The 19,348-nt window shown below is 50.4% G+C and overlaps 1 protein-coding gene across 3 annotated transcripts in view; it reads right to left on the reverse strand.

Moving 5' to 3' along the window:
* Nucleotides 1-1,298: 1,298 nt before the first annotated feature.
* The window catches only part of TTLL10 (tubulin tyrosine ligase like 10), a 200,565-nt gene continuing 182,515 nt past the window's right edge, over nucleotides 1,299-19,348 (reverse strand). For all 3 annotated transcript variants that reach the window (XM_075906188.2, XM_089773092.1, XM_075906191.2), the window contains 4 exons: nucleotides 14,184-14,324; nucleotides 10,526-10,642; nucleotides 3,422-3,515; nucleotides 1,299-2,163 (listed from right to left, as the gene is read on the reverse strand). In XM_075906188.2, coding sequence (XP_075762303.2) covers nucleotides 1,364-2,163; nucleotides 3,422-3,515; nucleotides 10,526-10,642; nucleotides 14,184-14,324 — 1,152 coding nt within the window. In that variant the 3' untranslated portion in view covers nucleotides 1,299-1,363. The remainder of the gene's footprint in view (nucleotides 2,164-3,421; nucleotides 3,516-10,525; nucleotides 10,643-14,183; nucleotides 14,325-19,348) is intronic.

Genomic DNA, 19,348 nt, shown 5'->3' on the forward strand with positions numbered 1-19,348 from the left:
TGTGGCAGAGGGACCTCTTGAGGACTGTTCTACAGAGCAAAGATTGGCTTGGAAAACACCCCATTTCTGAGTGGTCAGCACTAGAGGACCTGTGCTTCGTTCTCTGCCTTCTAGCACAGCAGTTTTCAAACCTTTTTTCTCATGACCTAGTTGAAGAAAATTGTTGCTGCCACAACCCCACATAATTGGACTGGAGTGTGGACTCCCAGGTGGGGATGAGGATGGGCTGTGGGATGGGGCTCTGGCTTTTGGGGGTCATCGCTGGGGCAGGAGGGGCTTACCATGAGTGGCTCCCTGTCAGCGGTGCAGCAGAAGTGCCTAAGGTGGTTTCCTGCCTCTCCTGGCACCACAGACCTTGCTGCGCCCCAGAAGCAGCTGGCAGCAGGTTCCCAGCCCATGGCTGTGTGGAGCTAGTGCTCGGGGCAGGGGCAGTGTGCGGAGCCCTGTGCACTCTTCCCCCCGCAACTAGGAGCCAGGCCTATTGCCAGCCTCTTCTGGGCACAGAGGTGCAGGAGAGGCAGAAAGCTGCCTGAGCACCACAACGGCTCACCTGATCCCCCTGCAGCACCGAGACCCAGTGCCTGACATTCCACCACCCAGTACTGGGTCGTGAACTGTAGTTTGAAAACCACTGGTCTAGCACATAGTGTGGTGTCCAGAAAGGAGGGTGGGGGAGAGGTGGCAGAACACTGTGCTGCAGATGGGAGGAATGACTTATTCCAGGCGGAAGCAGAATGTACCACTACAGAAAGCGTTATGTCATCTGATCAGACCATCTCTCCGCCGACCATGCAAGAGAGAGCCAGGCCTCTGGCTAGCTTAACTGACAGTGCACGTTAAGAATCAGAACTGTGAATAACAGATCCCTGGATCACCAGTACATGGTGCTTGAACAATAACATATGCACATATCCCTAGAACAATCCCTAGAATGATTAAGAGTGCACAGAACACACACAAGTGCACAAGACACACAATGGCATGCATGGGTATCGCTGAGTCTGCTCAGCTGGAAGAGTACAGCACACACTGAGGTTTCAATCTCATGCCAGGCATTTATAGGATCATGCTGTTCTTAAAAAAAAAAAAAGGGGGGGGGGCAATGGAATTTCTTTCAAAATTGACAGCTGTCGGGAAGGGGTGTACCATCCTGATTGCAGGACACATGTTACATTGCGCATTACACTGATTCCTGACCATCAATCATCTCTCTTTTTCTTTTAAAATAACAAAATCGCTTATGAAAATCAATGAATGTTTCCATACAATGCGTAGATACGTCACAGCTCTATAGAATGTTTTGGCATTATTTTTATGTTTGTTATGGGAAAACATCATGTATTCAACACACAGGGATCTCCAGCTAAGACCCGCGATGAGACACCTTTTTCTGGTCATCTGGAGGCGGTTCGGCGCACTGGGATGCAGCCGTTGCTTTGCTGTCCTTGGTCAATGGGGTCTCCTTGGCTGGTGGGCGGGTCAAGGGTTGTCCGAGTGGCTTAGAGTCTTTCAAGCAGGGTGAGCCATTTGAGACCTTGGACTGGAGGTGAAAAGAGACCATCTGGGAGCTGGTGAAGGCCTGGTCTTCTTTACCAGAAGTGGGAGATTTAATCCCGAAGGTCTTCTGAAACCACACGCCATAGGCCTTCTCTTTTGAAGCAGCAGCCACAGGAACGACAGAGTTGGCCGTGTCCTTCTCTGAACCATTGCCCATGCTGTGCTTGGCCAGGCTACCTTCCTCGAAGAAAACCACAGGCCTGATAATGTACTGGCTGCAAGTACTGCTCACCTGGCCACTTTGAACTGTGGGTTTCAAAGGATGGCTGGCGTGGACTTTGCGTATGTCCATGATCTGCACCTGCGGCATCGTTACAACAGTTTTCTGGGGACCCCCTGGAGGAGGAGAGATGGTGTTTTCCCCCGAGCCGCTTGGTTTCTTTGTAGGCTTCTCTGCTGCTTTGGGAAGAAGCCGAGCAAGGTGACTGGTGTTTTCCGTCAATGGCTTTTGGTTCCTCGAAGTGCCCAGGGAGTATCTTGTCTTTGAGGCTCTCACTACAGTTTCAGACGCACCCCCATTATGGAGCAGCACAAAATGGCACAGGGTCTGCAAAGGTACAATTCTCTGGCCTTTCAAGCTCTTGTTGAAAATCTCAAGGACCAAATCTGTGACAGAAGAATAATTATGACATGACTAAACATCTCTACACCCATTTCTCCTCCTCCCTACCCCCCACAACACTGCATACCACCCAAAACAGCTCAATCACTGAAAGGACACGCACTCAGGATATGCCTACATATTCCACCCCCCCAAAAAAACGTCCCTACACACAACAGGAATATCTATGAAAGGAAACACAGCCAGGACATTACTAACCCACCCTGCACAAACACACACACACACCCTAGTGCTTCAAGTTATGCACCAAGTCACAGAAAATATTAATAACTAACACATTTACTTGGCATTGCTCAGGTCCTTAAGGACTTTAACAGGGTTCAAGAAAGAACTAGATAAATTCATGCAGGGTAGGTCCATCAGTGGCTATTAGCCAGGATGGGCAGGAATGGTGTCCCTAGCCTGTTTGTCAGAGGCTCGAAGTGTGTGACAAGAGAGGAATCACGTGATGATTCTCTGTTCTATTCACTCCCTCTGGGGTATCTGGCATTGGCCACTGTGGCCAGACAGGATACTGGGCTAGACGGACCTTTGGTCTGACTCAGTATGGCCGTTCTTATGTTCCTATGAGGGGCTCAGGGCAGGGAGAGTGGGGGGGTGCAGGAGTCAAAGTTGGGGGACTCTGGGCCGAAGGCCCCCCACCCAAATTCATACCAGGGCTGCTTGTTATTCCCCTTCCTGTCCCTGTCAGGGAACGAGAGCAAAGTGCTCAGTTCGTCTGTCCCCTGCACTCCCCGGCCAGAGTGGACTTTCTCCTCACTCCCTGATGAAGGAGAACAGCCAGCAATGTCCCCATACAAATATGTGTGGGGAGGGGCTTCAGCCCCCCTGCCCTCCTTAAAGGACACCTGGGGGTAGAAGATTGGGGGCTCAAGCAGCCCCTGACAAGCAGAGATCACCCCCCCCCCCCCAGCCAGCCCTTTTCATTTGCCTAGTGATTCTGTCTCTTTTCTGTGTGGTTTTCTGAGAAGCAATCCCTTTCCGGGCACATCCCATTGTCCTGGCACAGCCAAGCCCAGACCTTGCTGTAATTTATGATCAGAGGAAACTGTCTACCTAAGCATCACATCAGTAGGCTAGGGAAGTGGGTCTGAAGAACTCCAGTGGAGCGTGGGTGGGGCCAGGTGAGGCAATTTGGGAAGGCCATGTCTTCCCCTGACCATGATACCCACTGCCACCTGAGCATGTCACATGTGGAGCACTGGGCAACCTTAGGCATGGATTGCAGGGCTGTTTACTTACCAAGAGTCTCATTGACCACGGTGGGGATGACATCCTGCAGGACTGCACAGTTGGTGTGCAGCGCGGGGTTGGCGTTCATCTCCAGCAGCCAGACCTGAAAAGAGATGAGCAGGGTCTGCACAGACAAGAGCTACGTTTATCCCCTCATGGTTTGCATTGATGCTGATTCATGAACGTGAGGTCAGGCAGCATGAAATCAAGCCAAGAAAGTCCAAACGGTGAACATGATGGCTAATCACCTCTTTCCAGTCGGACGGTGGGACCTGACTAGATTAGGGATGTAAAATCCTGTTTAATCAGCCAACAGCTGTTATGACAGGGATGGAGCTGGCTGGTGCATTAGGAAGGCAGGATAAGAGATGCCCTGAAGGGAGGGAGGTGGGATAGGTCCTTGAGTCCCCTGGGGCTAGAGCATTTACCTGGGGAGGGCAGAGTTGCAGGTTCAAAACCCACCCACCTTGGGAGTATCAGAATAGCCAACACACACTGCCCCAGGCATGGACCTAGCTTGGGCAGGATAAGGGACACCCTGAAGGTGGGGAAGTGGGGTGGGCTTTGGACTGGCATTAGGGCATTGGCATTAAACAGCAGCCACCGGGTTGCCAGCTGTTGGCTTAGGTGCTGGGTAAAGTTACCCATTCACAGCCCTAGATTAGAGCAGTGCAAAACTTTCAGAATGAACTCAGCAGTCAGGTGACATTCACTAAATTTGTGGTTTCTTTATAAAACAGACACTCGTGAGCGGTGCTGAAGCTGCTGAATCTGTTGTTAAGAGGTAGCTGTTTGCCAGGTTTAACAGCACCAACTTTTTTGAGCCTGCTAAATTAGGAACAATGCGACATACTTTTGTGTTCTTGATATGAACTATCTACATGCACAAGGGTATACATGTAGGTAGGTATACATGCATCTGTGTCTTTATTATATAGCATTCCCATAACAGCTCTCAGGTATGTTTGGAATGAACCTGGGATAGTTGTGTGGGTAGTTACGAGTGGGTGATGCTTTGACGAACCTGATTTCAAGCCAGCCGGAGATTAAGATTAAGCACACCAAGAGCCTGGTTTCAAGAGAACACAGGGCTTTGACTCCAGGGCTTTCGTTCTGAGCATGCCTTGGGCCACGTGTTGGTTTCAGCTGGAAGTCAGGTGGAACCTTGATTTTGCATGTCTGGGCTAAATTCAGCCGGGTTTCCTTTTCATCGTCAGGCTCTTTCAAATCCGAGGGTGCAGGGGAGACACAGGACAGCGCAGAAACCCCAACGAAAGCTCACAGCAGTCCTTGCTGAACAAAGCACCGGAGTTGTGCACAGTTCCATTAAAATCCCACTAAGCTAAACCCCTCTCCTCAGCCTCCGCTGCCAGCCCACCATTCTCCACTTCATGCTGAGACCCCGCTGGGAAACTTCAGAGCAGTTAGCAGTTTGCAGAGTGGCAGAAAATGGGGCTTCAGGAAATAATTGCCCTGGGACTATTGCTGTTGAAATGCAGTGGAGAAAGTCCTTCATTTGAAGCAGCTAATGTGTCTGCTTCCATGCAAGTTCCTGCCTTCTTCCCTGGAAATCAATCACTTTAATGAGGCCAGGATAGTGCAGTAATTTCCCTTCACCACTCTCCCTCTTTTACTGAGAGGAAAAGTAAAACTCTGAATTCTCAGTTTGTTTAGGAAAACGGAAAGGCTCAAAAAGGGGCTTTGAAATGTGGATTGTCTCCAGAACAGGAGCTATGAAAGCAAAGCTTGTTCTCTTAGAAATGGGAATGTTTTACGGAGACCACTAGAGGGAACCTAAACTCTACTGACGGCTTCAGTGGTGAAATACTCATTCCCATCTTTGAAAACTTTCCTCAGCGCCCCTGATACAAGATCATAAGATTTTGGGAGCAACAGATGAGTCTTTACAAATGACTGGATTCAGTTTTGGTTCCCTTTCATGCTGTCAAGTGAAACAGACAAAGAGACGGAGCAAAGCTCTCCATGCTACAGATCTTAGATGGCTCCCCATCAGAGAAGCGTTTGGGTGTCTCGTATGTTTTCCAGTGTATTTATCCTCCCTGTGGCATAGGGATGTGCTTTTATTTCTGTTTTACAGCAGGAAAGAGAGATAAAATAACTTGCCCAAGGTCAGGCAGGAAACCAAACCTCTACAGAGCTATGAACTGAACCCTGGGTTCCTGAGTTCATAACCACTGGATCCTCCCTTCTCTCCTGGCTTTCTAATTGATGAGAAAGCTGATCGGTAAACTGTGTTATCCCTTGTGTTGCTTTGGAAAGTAGTAGTGTAATAAAAATGGTTCCATCAGTGCATACACCTAGGGGCTGAGGGAATGGAGGGGAATACGCACAAGCACATCTGAGTTAATACGGTAGTTCGGAATAGGAAGCCTAGTCCGAACTACCTAGTCCGTGCCGCGTGTAGCCGTGGGCACGGAGTCCGCACTAGCGGACATTTAAAAATGGCGGCGTCCGGCGAGATGCAAATGAAGCCCGGGAAATTCAAATCCTGGGCTTCATTTGCAACTCCGGTTGCCTACATTACCACCCTCGTTCGAACTAGGGTGGTAGTGTAGACGTACTCTAAGATAATATTAGCAACTATTGCAGCCTGACACACAATCTCCTTCACCCTTCTGGGCACTGGGGGGCAGAGATGCATGCTTCTTTCGCATATGACTCCCCAAATCAGAGGTAGCTTTGCAGGGCTAGTTCGGCGTGAGGCCCCAAGCCCCGAGCTGGGTGGGACAGGGTCTGCCTTTATGGTCCATGTTTGTACAGCACCTAGTGTGATCCATAATCACTGCATTGCAGATCACTAATAGTATGACTTAAGAGGCCTGTTGCAGTGTGGAGGAGGCTGAAACTGAGCTCACTGGAGCATGGAGAAGGGCTGTGGGTCTCTGCAGAGCCCCCCACAAGGGAACCAATTAGCACTGCCAAAAGTCACAGAATTAGCTGGCAGATTTGTTCCCTTCCTCCCCGCAGCAAGATAGAAGGTGCAAAGCAGGTTTTCTCCTGAGCTCTTGCAATGGGCCTGGCACGGAACCATCATCCCTCAGCAGCACCGCTACAGGGACTCAAACCCCCTGGCCGGAGCAGGCAGCAGTGCCATTGAAATGAACAGAATCGCACCTGCTCATCACAGGGGTGATTTGAGTTCTTTTTCCCCAACGTGTTTGGCTCGGACAAATCGGCAGGTGAAGCTGGAGGCGGCTCTCCCATGACTGGATGGCTGAATCCCCTCACGCCTGTCCTCCCAGCAGGCCCCCGGGAGAGCAGCCCTTCTGCCTGTCTGATGCAATGCTTTCTGTCGACTGCGTCTCTGACTGGAGACCGTTTCAATGACCTCCTCCCTCCTCCCAAGCCCTGCCGTGCCCTGGGTTTTGGCAAAACTACTCAAGGAGACAAAACAGCTGCGACAGACAAGCAATCCCCTCCTCCTCCTTCCCCCACTTCCTCCTCCTCATAGCTGAGATGAGAGTAGTCAGGGCTGCAGCGGGGTTGTGGTGTCTTCCCACAGGCCCTGCTTGCTCGCACACTGCGATCAATCTGCCACAGGCCATGCTTTGGGACAGAGCTGCCTTTCAAAGACTGTGCAAGGCAAAGACAGGACCCTTCAGCCCATCCGGGGAGTGATTCAGGGGGAGCTAGGCCTTTGCAAAAGGAGGGAGGAAGGGTGTGGACAGGAGACAGCTCAAATGAACCCTTCCTACAGTCCCTTTCCCTCCAGGCAAACCACTCTTTTACGAGGGGGGGGGGGGGCAGTGAGTTTGGTGTGGGATGGATGGCTGTGGAGTGACTGCCTGTACCTAGGCTGCAGCACAAGCTTGGTGGATGCTAGATTCTTCCATCCCCCCCAATACTCCTCATTCTGGAGGGAGTTTCAGGTGTGAGGAAGGAGCTTCATCCCTGAGACCCGGTTAGACCTAGTTAACCCTTGGCTTCCCTGCTTAGCCTCACCACCAAGGGGACACACTGCAGTGCCCTAACAGCTCCCCCCACCCCACCTCAGTTTGTTTCATCTAGCCTGGGGGTGGGGAAACTTTTTTGGGTCAGGGGCCACTGACCCACAGAAAAATCAGTTGGGGGTTGCACACAAGTGAGAAGCAAAAACCAAAGCAAAACAAAAACCCACAGTCTCCTTACCCACCCGCGGCCAGGGTGGCCCAGCCTAGTAGATTTTGTGTGCTCCAGCCCCACAGGGCAAGTGTCCAGGGGTCCAGAGCACAAGCGCAGGCTCCCCAAAGCTGAGGGGGAGAACCCCGAGCTTCGGGGGCCTGACGTAGACAAGCCGTAGGCAGCATCCAGTCCCCATGCCTTAGGTTCCTGATCTAGGTCAATGGGAATCTATCAAATGGCAACATTTTTCTGTCACTGTCATCCTGCACCAGAACTGAAGATGTGACTGAATTCAGAGGTGATGCCTGCCACTATCAAGCCCTTCAGCCATGCAGCCAGTCCCGCCCTCCCTTTTCCCGCTATTCCATGCCACAGCGGGAAATGCGAAACATGAAAAACGCAGCATCACCCCTGGAGAAGGGGAGCCTGTTACAGGGCAGAACACCTCACGCTCACAGGCCTCATTTACTCCCATGTAAATCACCCTCCAGCGAAGGCCCTGAGAATGGCCGCAAGGAGAATCTGTCCCATTGTGTGTTCTAGGTGCAGAACCCGACACCCTTGTCCCAGTCACCCCAGAAGCTCTGGTACAGGTGCAGACTTCAAGAGCATTGCAGGCCATTGTTAACACCGAATGAAAGGCACCGGGCCAGGGTCTCCTCTGTCTTACACCAGATCTACCCTGAGGTATCTCCACGGGCTTCAGTGAAGTTTCTTCTAATTGACAGTGGTGTACATGTAAGGAGAATCGGGATCATTGTCTCTCTATGGACAAAGGAACAAGGAAGAGCCTGTGATAGACAGATGGACATTCCTGTTTCACTCCCTTTCCCCACTTTAGCTGCCTTCCAAACCCGCTCCTCACCGCTCGGTCTCCAGTTTCTCAGCACTGAACTCCCCCGTCCCCGTGCTTATAGATCAAATCACTCTAAAGTAACCGATCTGTTTATCTGTCCATATACAAAATACATAGAGACGTAATAGTCTCCAGGGGCCATGTTTGCACGGAAGCGGCGCGAACGCTTTTAATTAATCGCCGAGGGATTGCCAGACGAGAGTGATATTGGATCTCCCTTTCTATTTCAGGTTTACCCGGCCCCGGCTTTGCATGCCAACATTGCAAAAAGACAATTGTCACAGAAATGTGAGATGTGCCAGTTTCCATGTCTTTGCCATTAACTCTCTCTTGCCATTGATTTCCTGCACAAAGGACGCTATTGTGCAGGACCCGTGCCCCGTGCTGCATACATGACTGCCATTCTTAAGAGGGTTTGCTGCTCCCACTTCGCTTTGCAGGAGCATGTTTGTGTTTGCATCTGCTTTAGCAACAGGGCTACAAAAGCAAAGGCAACCAGATGGCCTTTCTGTTGTGTTCAGGCCAGGTGGTTCTGCAGGACTTTGATGGTTTGAGGCAACGTGATGGTTGTATTGATCACTTCATCAGATGCAGCCAGTCCCTTCCCCTCTCTTCTCTCTCTCTTTCTCTGTCTGTACTTCCCACTGCATTCTGTGATTGTCAGTCCTCGCAAGCTAAGTAGGTTTGGGATGGATCCATATTGGGATGGCAAGCCTTCAAGGAACATCTAGAACAGTGATTCTCAGCCAGGGCTCAGAGCTCCCCCAGGGAGCTATGAGCAGGTTTCAGGGAGTCTGAAATGCAGGGTCAGCATTCGATTCATTGGGGCCCTTGTCAAAAAGCTGCAGCCATGCTGAATGGGGCTAAAGCCTTGACCCTACCACCCAAGATGGAAACTGAAGCCTGAACAATATGGGTTTGCGGGGGTCCATGTGGTGTGGGACCCCAGGCAGTTGCCCTATTTGCTACTCTCTATCACCGGCCCTGGCTTTTATATGCGGAAAAAGCAGTTGTGGTTGTGGAGTGTTTGCAGTTTATTGGCGGGGGCCTCAGAAGGAAAAAGGTTGAGAATAACCCGAGCTAGAAAGTTCTTCTGGTGATTTGCTCATCAGTAACTAGTCAGAGGCCCAAAATAGCCTGGAGAGGGTCTCTGTGTTGCTGGAGTGTGGATACCAGATACTCAGCTGGTGGAAATCAGCACAGCTGCTTCGAAGTCAAGGCAGATGCCTTGATTGGGATATAAGAGATAGAACTAGATTTTCTTTAGTCTGGAAAAGAGAAGACTGAGAGGGGACGTGATAACAGTTTTTAAGTACCTAAAAAGGTTATCACAAGGAGGAGGGAGAAATTTATTCTCTTTAACGAGAGGACAAGAAGGAACGGGCTTGAATTGAAGCCAAGGGAGGTTGAGGTTGGACATCAGGAAAAACTTCCTGTCAGGATGGTTAAGCATGGAGTAAATTGCCCCAGGAGGTTGTGGAATCTCCATCTCTGGAGATATTTAAGAGCAGGCAGACCAGTGTTTCCTAAACTTTTTAAGTCCGCGGAACACCAAACCATCTTTTTTTTTTAATGAGGAACACCAGGGAAAAGTTATTGAGCAAAAAAAAAAAAAAAAAAGTTGTAGCCTCTTTAATTGCCACATGTGTTGTCCTAACTGAGCTTCTGTCACTGCTGGGGGAGGGAGGGGGGGAAAGGGAGTTAAAAGAGGCCGCGGTACACCTCCAACTGTGTCTCTCAGTTTAAGAAACACTAAGGTAGATAGACATCTATCAGGGATGATCTAGATGGTGCTTGGTCCTGCCATGAGGGCAGGGGACTGGACTTGATGACCTCTTAAGGTTCTTTCCAGTTCTAGTGTTCTCTGATTCTATGATTTCTACAAGCAAAATATCTGGCTCACTCTCTTTCAGAGGCTATGGGAAGTGGAGGCTTCTGGTCTTAAAGGATCCATGGTATTTTTCAATGTTAAACTCATGTTCCTGCCCAAAGTCCAGTCACGGTTTCAATAGGATAAAGTAGTCATTTCCCACTCTCAGCTGTTATGAAAGGGTTGCTATGCACTGTTATACACTGGGCATCTTCCTCCCCAGAAGTGGCTGCATGAATAACGGGAACAAAACCTTGCTAAATACCTTAAAGTTTTCGTCAACCAAGAAATCACAACCAATGAGATCAAAGTAGCCCCGTTTGCATTCCAGCTTGGACTTGACAGCCAGGAAGCACTGCATCATGATCTGCTGCATTCGCTTCTGGAAGACACACAAAAGCCACATCCTCAGATCAGACCAAATGCACAGGAACACAAGAAAATGCACCTGATGAAGTAGGCTTTTGCCCATGAAAGCTTATTCCAAAATGACTCTGTTAGCTTGTAAGGTGCCACAGGACTCCCTGTTGTTTTTGCAGGTACAAACTAACATGCAGTGGGGCCAACAGCCACTGCAAGGCCTGGGATAAGGTGTAGGGGGGCTGGCTCCTACCCCCAAAAGGGGCAGGGCCATAGGCAGAAGGACCAGGGAAAGCCATCCCTCAGTGCCACCCACACCACGGTGTGTCCCCTCAGAACTGTGCAGAGCGGCACTCCAGCAGCAATTCAATGGGACCTGAGACTCCAGTAGACCCCCTTGGCCCCTTTGAATTGCTGAGCCCCGGAGCAACTGTCCCCTTCCTCTCTCCCCCCACCCCTCTTGTCAGTGGGCCAGCTAATATGGTTTCCCCTCTGATACAGGAACACAGAGTCCTCCTCGCCATACAGCCAACTGGCTCAGTAAACTTTCCCCTTCCCTCTTTCTGGCTACATCTACACTGCAGGCTTCTTGCGCAAGAACTTTTTGCAGAAGAGATCTTCCTCAAAAAGTTCTTGCGCAAGAGCGCGTCCACACTGCCATGGACGCTCTTGTGTGAAAAGCTCTGATGGCTATTCTGTGAATGGCAATCAGAGCACTTGTGCTTTTTCCAATAGGGGTTTCTTGTGCAAGAAACCCCTATTGTCCGTCCACACACACCTTTTTACGCAAGAGCTCTTGCGAAAAAAGGCTTATTCCTCATAGAAAGAGGAATAACTCTTGTGCAAAAAGCCCTGTCTTTTGACGATCTACTGTACTTTTTCTTGTGCAAAAACGCGCTTGTAGTGTGGACACGCCGCAAAAACTCTGCAGTGTAGACATAACCAGATCTGTGGAGATGGTTTCCCAGATTTAGAAAGCGAGAGGCTCTGAGAACCAAATCACGTGTGAAACGGGGCATCAAACCCTAGCTCAATACTGGGTAATTCCACTGAAGTTTTATTCCCAGACACACCCACTATCTCCAGTGTGGATCTTCTCTGATTAGGACTGGGAGCCATTCAAGGTGATATCTTAAGATTCATGAACCCTGCTGGATTGTGAACAACATTTCCTCACAAGCCTTCCTTTTCTCAAGGCTGTGAACCTGGCCTTCATATGTAAATTTGACACTATCTCTCATGGCTTGAACAAAGACATGAACTGGATGAGCTGTTGTATTGAACACCCAAATGACATCAAAAGCCAAGTATAGGAGACTTCCAGCCCTCTGATTTAGTCTCATTATCATTAGCACCAGCACTACAATTGACAGGTATTTCCCCCCCCCCTCGCTTTTCTTTTTCTGTTATAAATTGGGAGGTTCCTCCTTTTTTCTCCACTCTCATCTGAGGAAGTGGGTTTGGCCCACGAAAGCTCATGATCAGGGGCAGATGACCATTTTGCGGGGCAGCATAATTTCGCGGGGCCCCCCTTTGCCACGGCGCATGCGCAGTGACCCCATGTGCATGCGCGGTGGCACCACGGCGCATGCGTGGGGCTTTTTGAAGCGCAGGGCCCGGGGCGGTCGCCCCGTTCGCCCTGCCCTATATCCCCCCCTGCTCATGATACTAGATATATTTTTGTTAGTCTTGAAGGTGCGACAGGACTATTCGTAGTGTTTCCTCAAGCAGACAGCCACCCCACCCCCACCCCATCCTTGCTCCTCTGGTTGGAAGCTTGAGGCCAAATATTGCTTATTGGCTAACAGGGGCCATGGCAGAATAAGTGACCTTCACCCATCTTTCTGTTGACTTCTTCCTTGGGGGCTGCTGTTGAACCTAGCTACTCTGTGGTGCTGTTCCACTGGCTGCACCATGGACCTAAGCCTGCTCCTCAGAAGGAGTGTATTCCTATCTCCTAGAAACAGTGACAAACAGACCTGGCTGAAATGGGGCACCTGACAATTCACAAACTCCCTGGGGCTTGTGTTGGGAGGTGCGGGGTTCAAGAAGCCAAACATGTAGCGCAAAACGGGGCAGAGGCTGCCAGGTTTTGCTTGGTTTTCAGTTGACATGATTGTGTTTTATGGCTCCTCTCCAGTAACTCAAGCCCAGCATGGTGGGAAGAGTCAGACACTTTTTGGCAAACTTAGTGTGAGTAGCTTCCTCGCTGGCTCCTTAAGGTTTGGGTAAAAAACCCAACACACTTTTTAGCATCTAGTTTCCTTTCAGGGTAGTTTTAAGCAACAAGAGAACCACCAAAAAAAAAAAAAAAAGCAAAATAACCCTTGTCTTTTTCTGATCTCTGCTCCCTTCATTTCCATCCATTTCAAACTGTGTAGAACCTTACTGCCCTAACTGCGTCAGGCTAATGAATGGGAGGGCCCCAGGGATTCAGTCCCTAACTTCCATCCCCTCTCACTCCTGTGCAAGACGGGAGCGTGGAGCAGAAATTGAGCCTTTTAAATCTTTTGCTCCATTCTCCATTCCAAAAGGGGTCCTCCAGACATGATCCCAGGCTATGTCTATACTGCAGGCTTTTGCCGGTAGAGAGTACGCTAATTAGCATTTGTTGCACTGTCATTTGCATATTCTCTGCCGATGCTTTTTGTGCAAGAGGTTTTCGCGCAAAAACAAGCAGTGTAGATGGATCCGTTTTGTGCAAAAAACCCTTTTTGCCTAAGATCCTTATGCCTCTCCCGGAGAAGAATAAGGATCTTGTGCAAAAAGGGTTTTTTGAGCAAAAAGGAAATGTCCACACTGCTTCTTTTTGTGCAAAAACCCCTTGCACAAAAACGGCTCAACTAGATTATGCAAATGAAGTGCGACAAAATGCTAATCAGCGCTTCATTTGCGTACTCTCTGCCAGCGAAAGCCTGCTTGTTTTTGTGCAAAAACCTCTTGCACCAAAAGCATCGGCAGAGAATATGCAAATGACAGCACAACAAATGCTAACGAGCACTTCATTAGCATACTCTCTGCCGGCAAAAGCCTGAAGTGTGGATATAGCCTCAGGGTCCCACTGCAAGAGCAGAGCGTATATAAGGGGCTCAGGCCATCAATGAATGGGCTTGACAAGGGCCTTCAAAAGCGCATTCGTACTTGTGGTTTGAGTTCTGTCAACCTGGGCGTCTCCTTGTCTCCCCTTGACTTTTCACTGTTGCACCGGGGCATTGGCTGGAAAGCCTGGAGAACACTAGCACCTTTCCTCAGCCAATTGGTGCTCATCACCCTCTTTCACGACCCTTCGCCTCAACGTGCGATTTAAAAAAAACATTTAAGTCGACGTTGAAACGAACAGGATGAAAGCCGCGGGTCGTGTGGGATGCATATCGTAGGGCGGTTTTTAGCAGGAAAAGGCTGCGGCATTCAGCATCGGCTGGTTACCATGGCGCTGCCAATACCTTCCCCTCACTCGAGGCACCTCTCTTTCCCCTTGGGCATCTGAGGAGAAAGCCGATGTGCCCTCCCTCCTCTTCCCAGACCCCTAATTAAGGCTGCGCACGGGCTCCCCATACACTCACAGTGAACACAGTGAAGACCCAGTCCTTGGGGAGGCCCTTGGCTTGCCTGAATTTATCATTAACATAGCTGTTGAAGCGCTCCATCCGCCACACCGTCTCCTCCTTCAGCTGGCTGTACAGGGGGTTTTTCTTCTGCATGTACTGGGAGATGGGGGGAGGGGGATGGAGAAAGCAGAGGGAGGGTTAGTGAAACAGATTCGATTTCTCCCTCCCTGCAGTGGAGAAACCAGATTCAAGCCTCCCCGGAGTGGCCATCTGGCTCCAGAGACGGGAAGGCAGATCCGAGTGAGAAGGGCAGAGGGAAGGCAGTGGGCTGGGAGACTGGGCAAGCTGCTTGCTCAGAGGGATTCGCATTGGCTGTAGGGCTCTGGGTCCTTTGTTTATAGCCTGCCTGCCTTTGGGGCCCTATTCAGGTGCTGAGTCCCCATCGTGGCCTCTTGGCGTTCGGGGTGCAGGTCAGCCCCAGGAATTGCCCAGAGGAGTGAGCTCTTTAACATCCTGGGAAATATCGGCAGGTGGGAAGCGGGTGGGAAGGGTTGAGATCAGACCAGGAGTCTTAGGACTTGATCCGGCAGGATGTTGCTTAGTCTTCCTGTGAGGTGCTAAGTGCCAACTTCCATGGAAGTCAGTGGGAGTGAAGGGTACTCGGTGCCTCGAAGGATTGATCCCTTAAGGCACAAGTTTGGGGCAGTCTGAATGCAATCAGAGCAAGGGGTGCAAGGTGGTCACCAGCACGTCATTCGGAGCAGCACCCCCCACACTCTACGTAGCTAGCACAGCGCACAGCGGTCCTGCTGGGTCGCACCATGTAGCAAAGCCTGAAAGTCCATTTGCTTCCCAGCCTGGAGCCTCATTCCCAGCAATGGGACCTGGCCCACAGATAGGTTTTGTGTGTCTAGTGGTGGTGCACATCCACACTTGCCTTGGTGCACATAACACATTATTCCACACATGGATGGAAAAGATTAGAGGGAACTTTGCCTTTCACCCTGGGATGCCCCAGTGCTTTGAATGTCGTGCCCGTCACTTGCAGACTGAGAAGCTGGGCTTTAAAGAGGGGAAGGGACTCAGCCAAGGAAACACAGTGAGTCAGTGTCAGAGCTGGGAACAGACTCCAAAGGCCTGATTCTCAGTTGCAATAAGGCCCCTTTATGCTGCTTGAAGTGGGCAGAAACAGCCCTCTGAGATCACTCACTGCACAGGCCACTCTCAGTGCTCCACCCCAGCCCTGCTTGCAGCCCCTGGACTAAGGTTTGGAGTGGAAGCCGGCTGGGAACATGGCACTGAGCTGCAGCTATTCTCGGCTTCCCATGGACCTATGCAAAACAGATCAAATTAGACGAGCCAGGAAGGGGGTGGGGCAGGCTCTTGCATGGCCCCCTACTGCAGGGAAAGCTCCACAGGTGCCTTAAAACTCCATTAACCCTGCACCTTGTTCCCTACCCAAGTCTTGGAATGGAGTTGCTGAGAATCAGACCCTGGGAATCCAGCCTCCCAGTCCACTGCTCTCCCTTAGCTTCTGCCATAACAGCAGTCCAGGGACAGACAGCCTGGGATACACATGTCACCCAGAGGGGCTGAGAAGTCTGTTCTACAGCCTTAGTTGAGAGCCAGCTGGCTTTCAGCTCATGCACTAAGCTCCAGAGGTTCCCAGGATCAACACCACCTGTTAGCACCCAGGATGTCAGTAGGTGGGATTGAACCTGCAACCTTAGGGTCTAAAGCCCCGTGTGACTTAGCAGAGCAACCATCATGCTTCTTTCTCAGAGGTCTCACTGCCGCTGGGTGACACATGCATGCAGATCTGTGTAACGTTCCTGACACAGCTGGACGAGCCCCCCTTCCAGAGAGAATCTCTTTCCTGGAAAGGGAAGGTGAGAGAAAGAGAGTGCCAGGGAGACATGGACGTGTGTGCATCCCCAGAGGAAACCAGGGGGAGGGAATCTCTGTTCCACTGTCTCATTAATCCTGGGGTAAGGTGGGGCCTTAGCGAGCCCTGGGTGTTTGCGACGGCCAGCGAATGATAAATCCCCTCTCCTTATGCAACAGCTGGGCTGGATTGCAGACGTACCTGCAGTGCAATCGCTGCTAAGCTGCAAAACTTCTGATTAGTGGAGCTGGCTACAACGCTTCTCGCCCTGGTCTCAGCTTCATGCACCGTCCCCAGGGCGCATCAAGAGACATAGGAAACCTAGCACTTGTTCCTCCTCCAACAGTGACCTTTATCTTCCCCCTCCCAACCTTCCTGCCAGCATGCGGCCCCTGACCAAAGAGGGCTTGATCCGGTGTGAATGCTGAGCGCCCTCAGCAGCCCCTCCCAGGGCCCAGGCCCTGCACGGAATGAGCCTCGTCTTGCCAAAGGGGAAGAGACTCGTTTGTAAATCAGAACGGGACGAATCCTCGGCGTACGTCAGTGGAACGCCATTCCTTTCCATGGCGTGTGCTGATTTACATCGGCGGAGTGCATCCGTTTGATATGGGCTGAGCGAACCTTTAGCAGCTGGGTCATAAAACACAGCAAAGCTCTTTAAAAAAAACCCAACCACAACAAAGGCTGGCGATGGAAACAGGCGCAGCCTTGGCGACCGCTGCTTTTCCTTCCAAGGTTTCACGATCCCGTTTCAGATTCCCTCATGCTTGCTTGGGAAACAAAATCAGCCCTTCTCTGTTGATGAGCGGTTGCCTGAGCCATGGAACGGAAAGCCACTGGATGGCTGGCAGGGCTGTATTAATGAGGTGCTAGGAGAGAAAGGGAGTATTTATCTGGGGTGCAGGATAAATACTCCCTTTCTCGGCTCCCTGTGTCTGTAGCTGGGATCAGAGGAAGGTAAAATGAAAAATGAAGACAGGAGCCAGCAGCAAAAATTGGGATCCGGGCCAGAATTCTGAACATGAATCAGGAATCTGATCTGAGTCTCTCCACAGACAAAGCGGACAAAATTTACTCCTGTTGGTTCATTTACTTCAGTGGCCCGAAATCAGATATGAATTGGGCCCGGACATAGAGGCTACGTCTACACTGGCATGATTTTCCAAAAATGCTTTTAACGGAAAAGTTTTCTGTTAAAAGCATTTTCGGAAAAGCACGTCTAGATCGGCAGGATGCTTTTCCGCAAAAGCACTTTTTACGGAAAAGCGTCCGTGGCCAATCTAGACGCGGTTTTCCGCAAAAAAAGCCCCAATCGCCATTTTCGCAATCGGGGCTTTTTTGCGGAAAACAGTACTGTGCTGTCTACACTGGCCCTCTTGCGCAAATGATTTGCGCAAGAGGGCTTTTGCCCGAACGGGAGCAGCATAGTATTTCCGCAAGAACACTGACGATCTTACATGAGATCGTCAGTGTTCTTGTGGAAATTCAAATGGCCAGTGTAGACAGTTGGCAAGTTTTTCCGCAAAATCAGATGATTTTGCGGAAAAACTTGCCAGTCTAGACACAGCCAGACTATAAGCTCTTTGCGGAAGGGATTGCCTTTTTGTTCTTTGTTTGTACAGCGCCTGGCACAGTGGATCCTATCCGTGACTAGGGCTCCTAGGTGCTAGGGAAATACAAATAACATATCATCCTAATAATGAATAGAAACGGGATGCCAGAATCGTCAGAGGCTGTGTAGATTTACAGATAAATACATTTGGAGCCAGGCTTTGATATTACACTTTCTGTCTTAAGCTATATATTAGAGCTAGCTCCAAAATGTGCTGGTGTTAGCAACATAAAGGTCATTGCAGCAAGGGGAACAGGCTACTTTGTTATCCAAGTGCTGAAGGTTTTCATAGCAGTGCTTTGTGGGAAATGGTTCTGCTTGACATTTGAAACATACAAGAGAAAAATGGCCGGCTTTCTGGGCTGGAGGCGGAAGGAAAACGAGGGCAGAATCAAGTGTTGTTTGAAAAAAAAAAAAGTCCTACATGTTGCCAGCTGCTCAGGTGAGTTACCTTTCCCCCTCTTCCCGACAGGTTTCTAGGTAATTGATGCTCTGCTAATAAACACCTGTCCCTTGTTTGATGTCAGATGTGCCAGAGGGTCTCACCTGAGCACCTGAATTCCCCTGTGCACAGCCCTCTAGCTGAGCAAACAACTCTGTTCCAGAAAAACAAGCGGCAGGTTGCTAATAGCGTCTGCTGCAGAAAGGGGCTAGAGTACATGTCCTGAGCTGCCCTTCTGCAATAACAATACAACTCCCGCAAGAACCAAAGTGGGTGAGCCAGGGCAATCACCCACCCAGTGCTTTGGAACGCGCCGTTCCTCTGGAGGGAGCACGCACATTACAGGCAAAACAGCTTTCTTCCCTGAGATGTCTTCCCCACGTTTCCATTTCCTTTTGGCTGCCGGGGTCCCCCCAGCTGTCGTGGGCCTTCTGTGAAGCAAAACTTCCACCAGCTACTTGGGGTACGTTGAGCAGGGGATCGTCGGGAGCAGTGGAACTAGGTGGGCGGGGGAAGGGGGTAGAAATAATGGAAGAGGGAAACCAACATTTCCAGACCTCTACCCCACCCACAGTTTTACTGCCTCACAACACATTGTGGGGATTCGAGCGGCACCTGGCTGGGTTCTGTCCCCACACGCATGGGAGGAAAGAGGAGGAAGAGATGAAAGCAGGGCCAGGAGAGAGGGATTGGACCGGCCACCGCTGCACTTGAGACTGGTCAGTAGGGTTGCCAGATGGTTGAACCAAAAATACCGAATACCCCTCCCCCCCCCAAAAAAAACACCGGGGAAAAAATTCTGTTGAGGAAAAAAAAAGGACTCCAAGACTTATTAAGCAAATAAATAAATAAATAAAGAAATAATAAAACAGCATGGCCCCTTTCAGAGCGAGTGCAGAGTTAGAATAGGGATAGGAACAGGGGCGAGGTTGAGCACTAAGACGCAGGGAAGGCATTGCTTCCCCTTGGTCTTTAGGCTTTTTGCTGGCGGCCATTTTGTGTTCTTGTTCAAGCCAGAACTTAGCTTCCCTGTGGAACCAGTAAGCATGGAGTCTGGCGGCGGGGGACTGGGGGTGTCAGGGCCCGGGGTAGTGGGGGAGGTCGGATGCTAGGGTTGCCAGGTGTCAGGTATTTTCGCCTCCTGGCTAGGAAAAAAAGTCAGAAAATACCAGACATTTTAAGTGTCTGATATTTTCTGAATTTTTTTTACCAGACAGGAGGCGAAAATACCAGATTGTCCG

The sequence above is a fragment of the Pelodiscus sinensis genome, chromosome 24, assembly GCF_052426305.1.
Source record: "Pelodiscus sinensis isolate ZL-2025 chromosome 24, ASM5242630v1, whole genome shotgun sequence".
Lineage (NCBI taxonomy): Eukaryota > Metazoa > Chordata > Testudines > Trionychidae > Pelodiscus > Pelodiscus sinensis.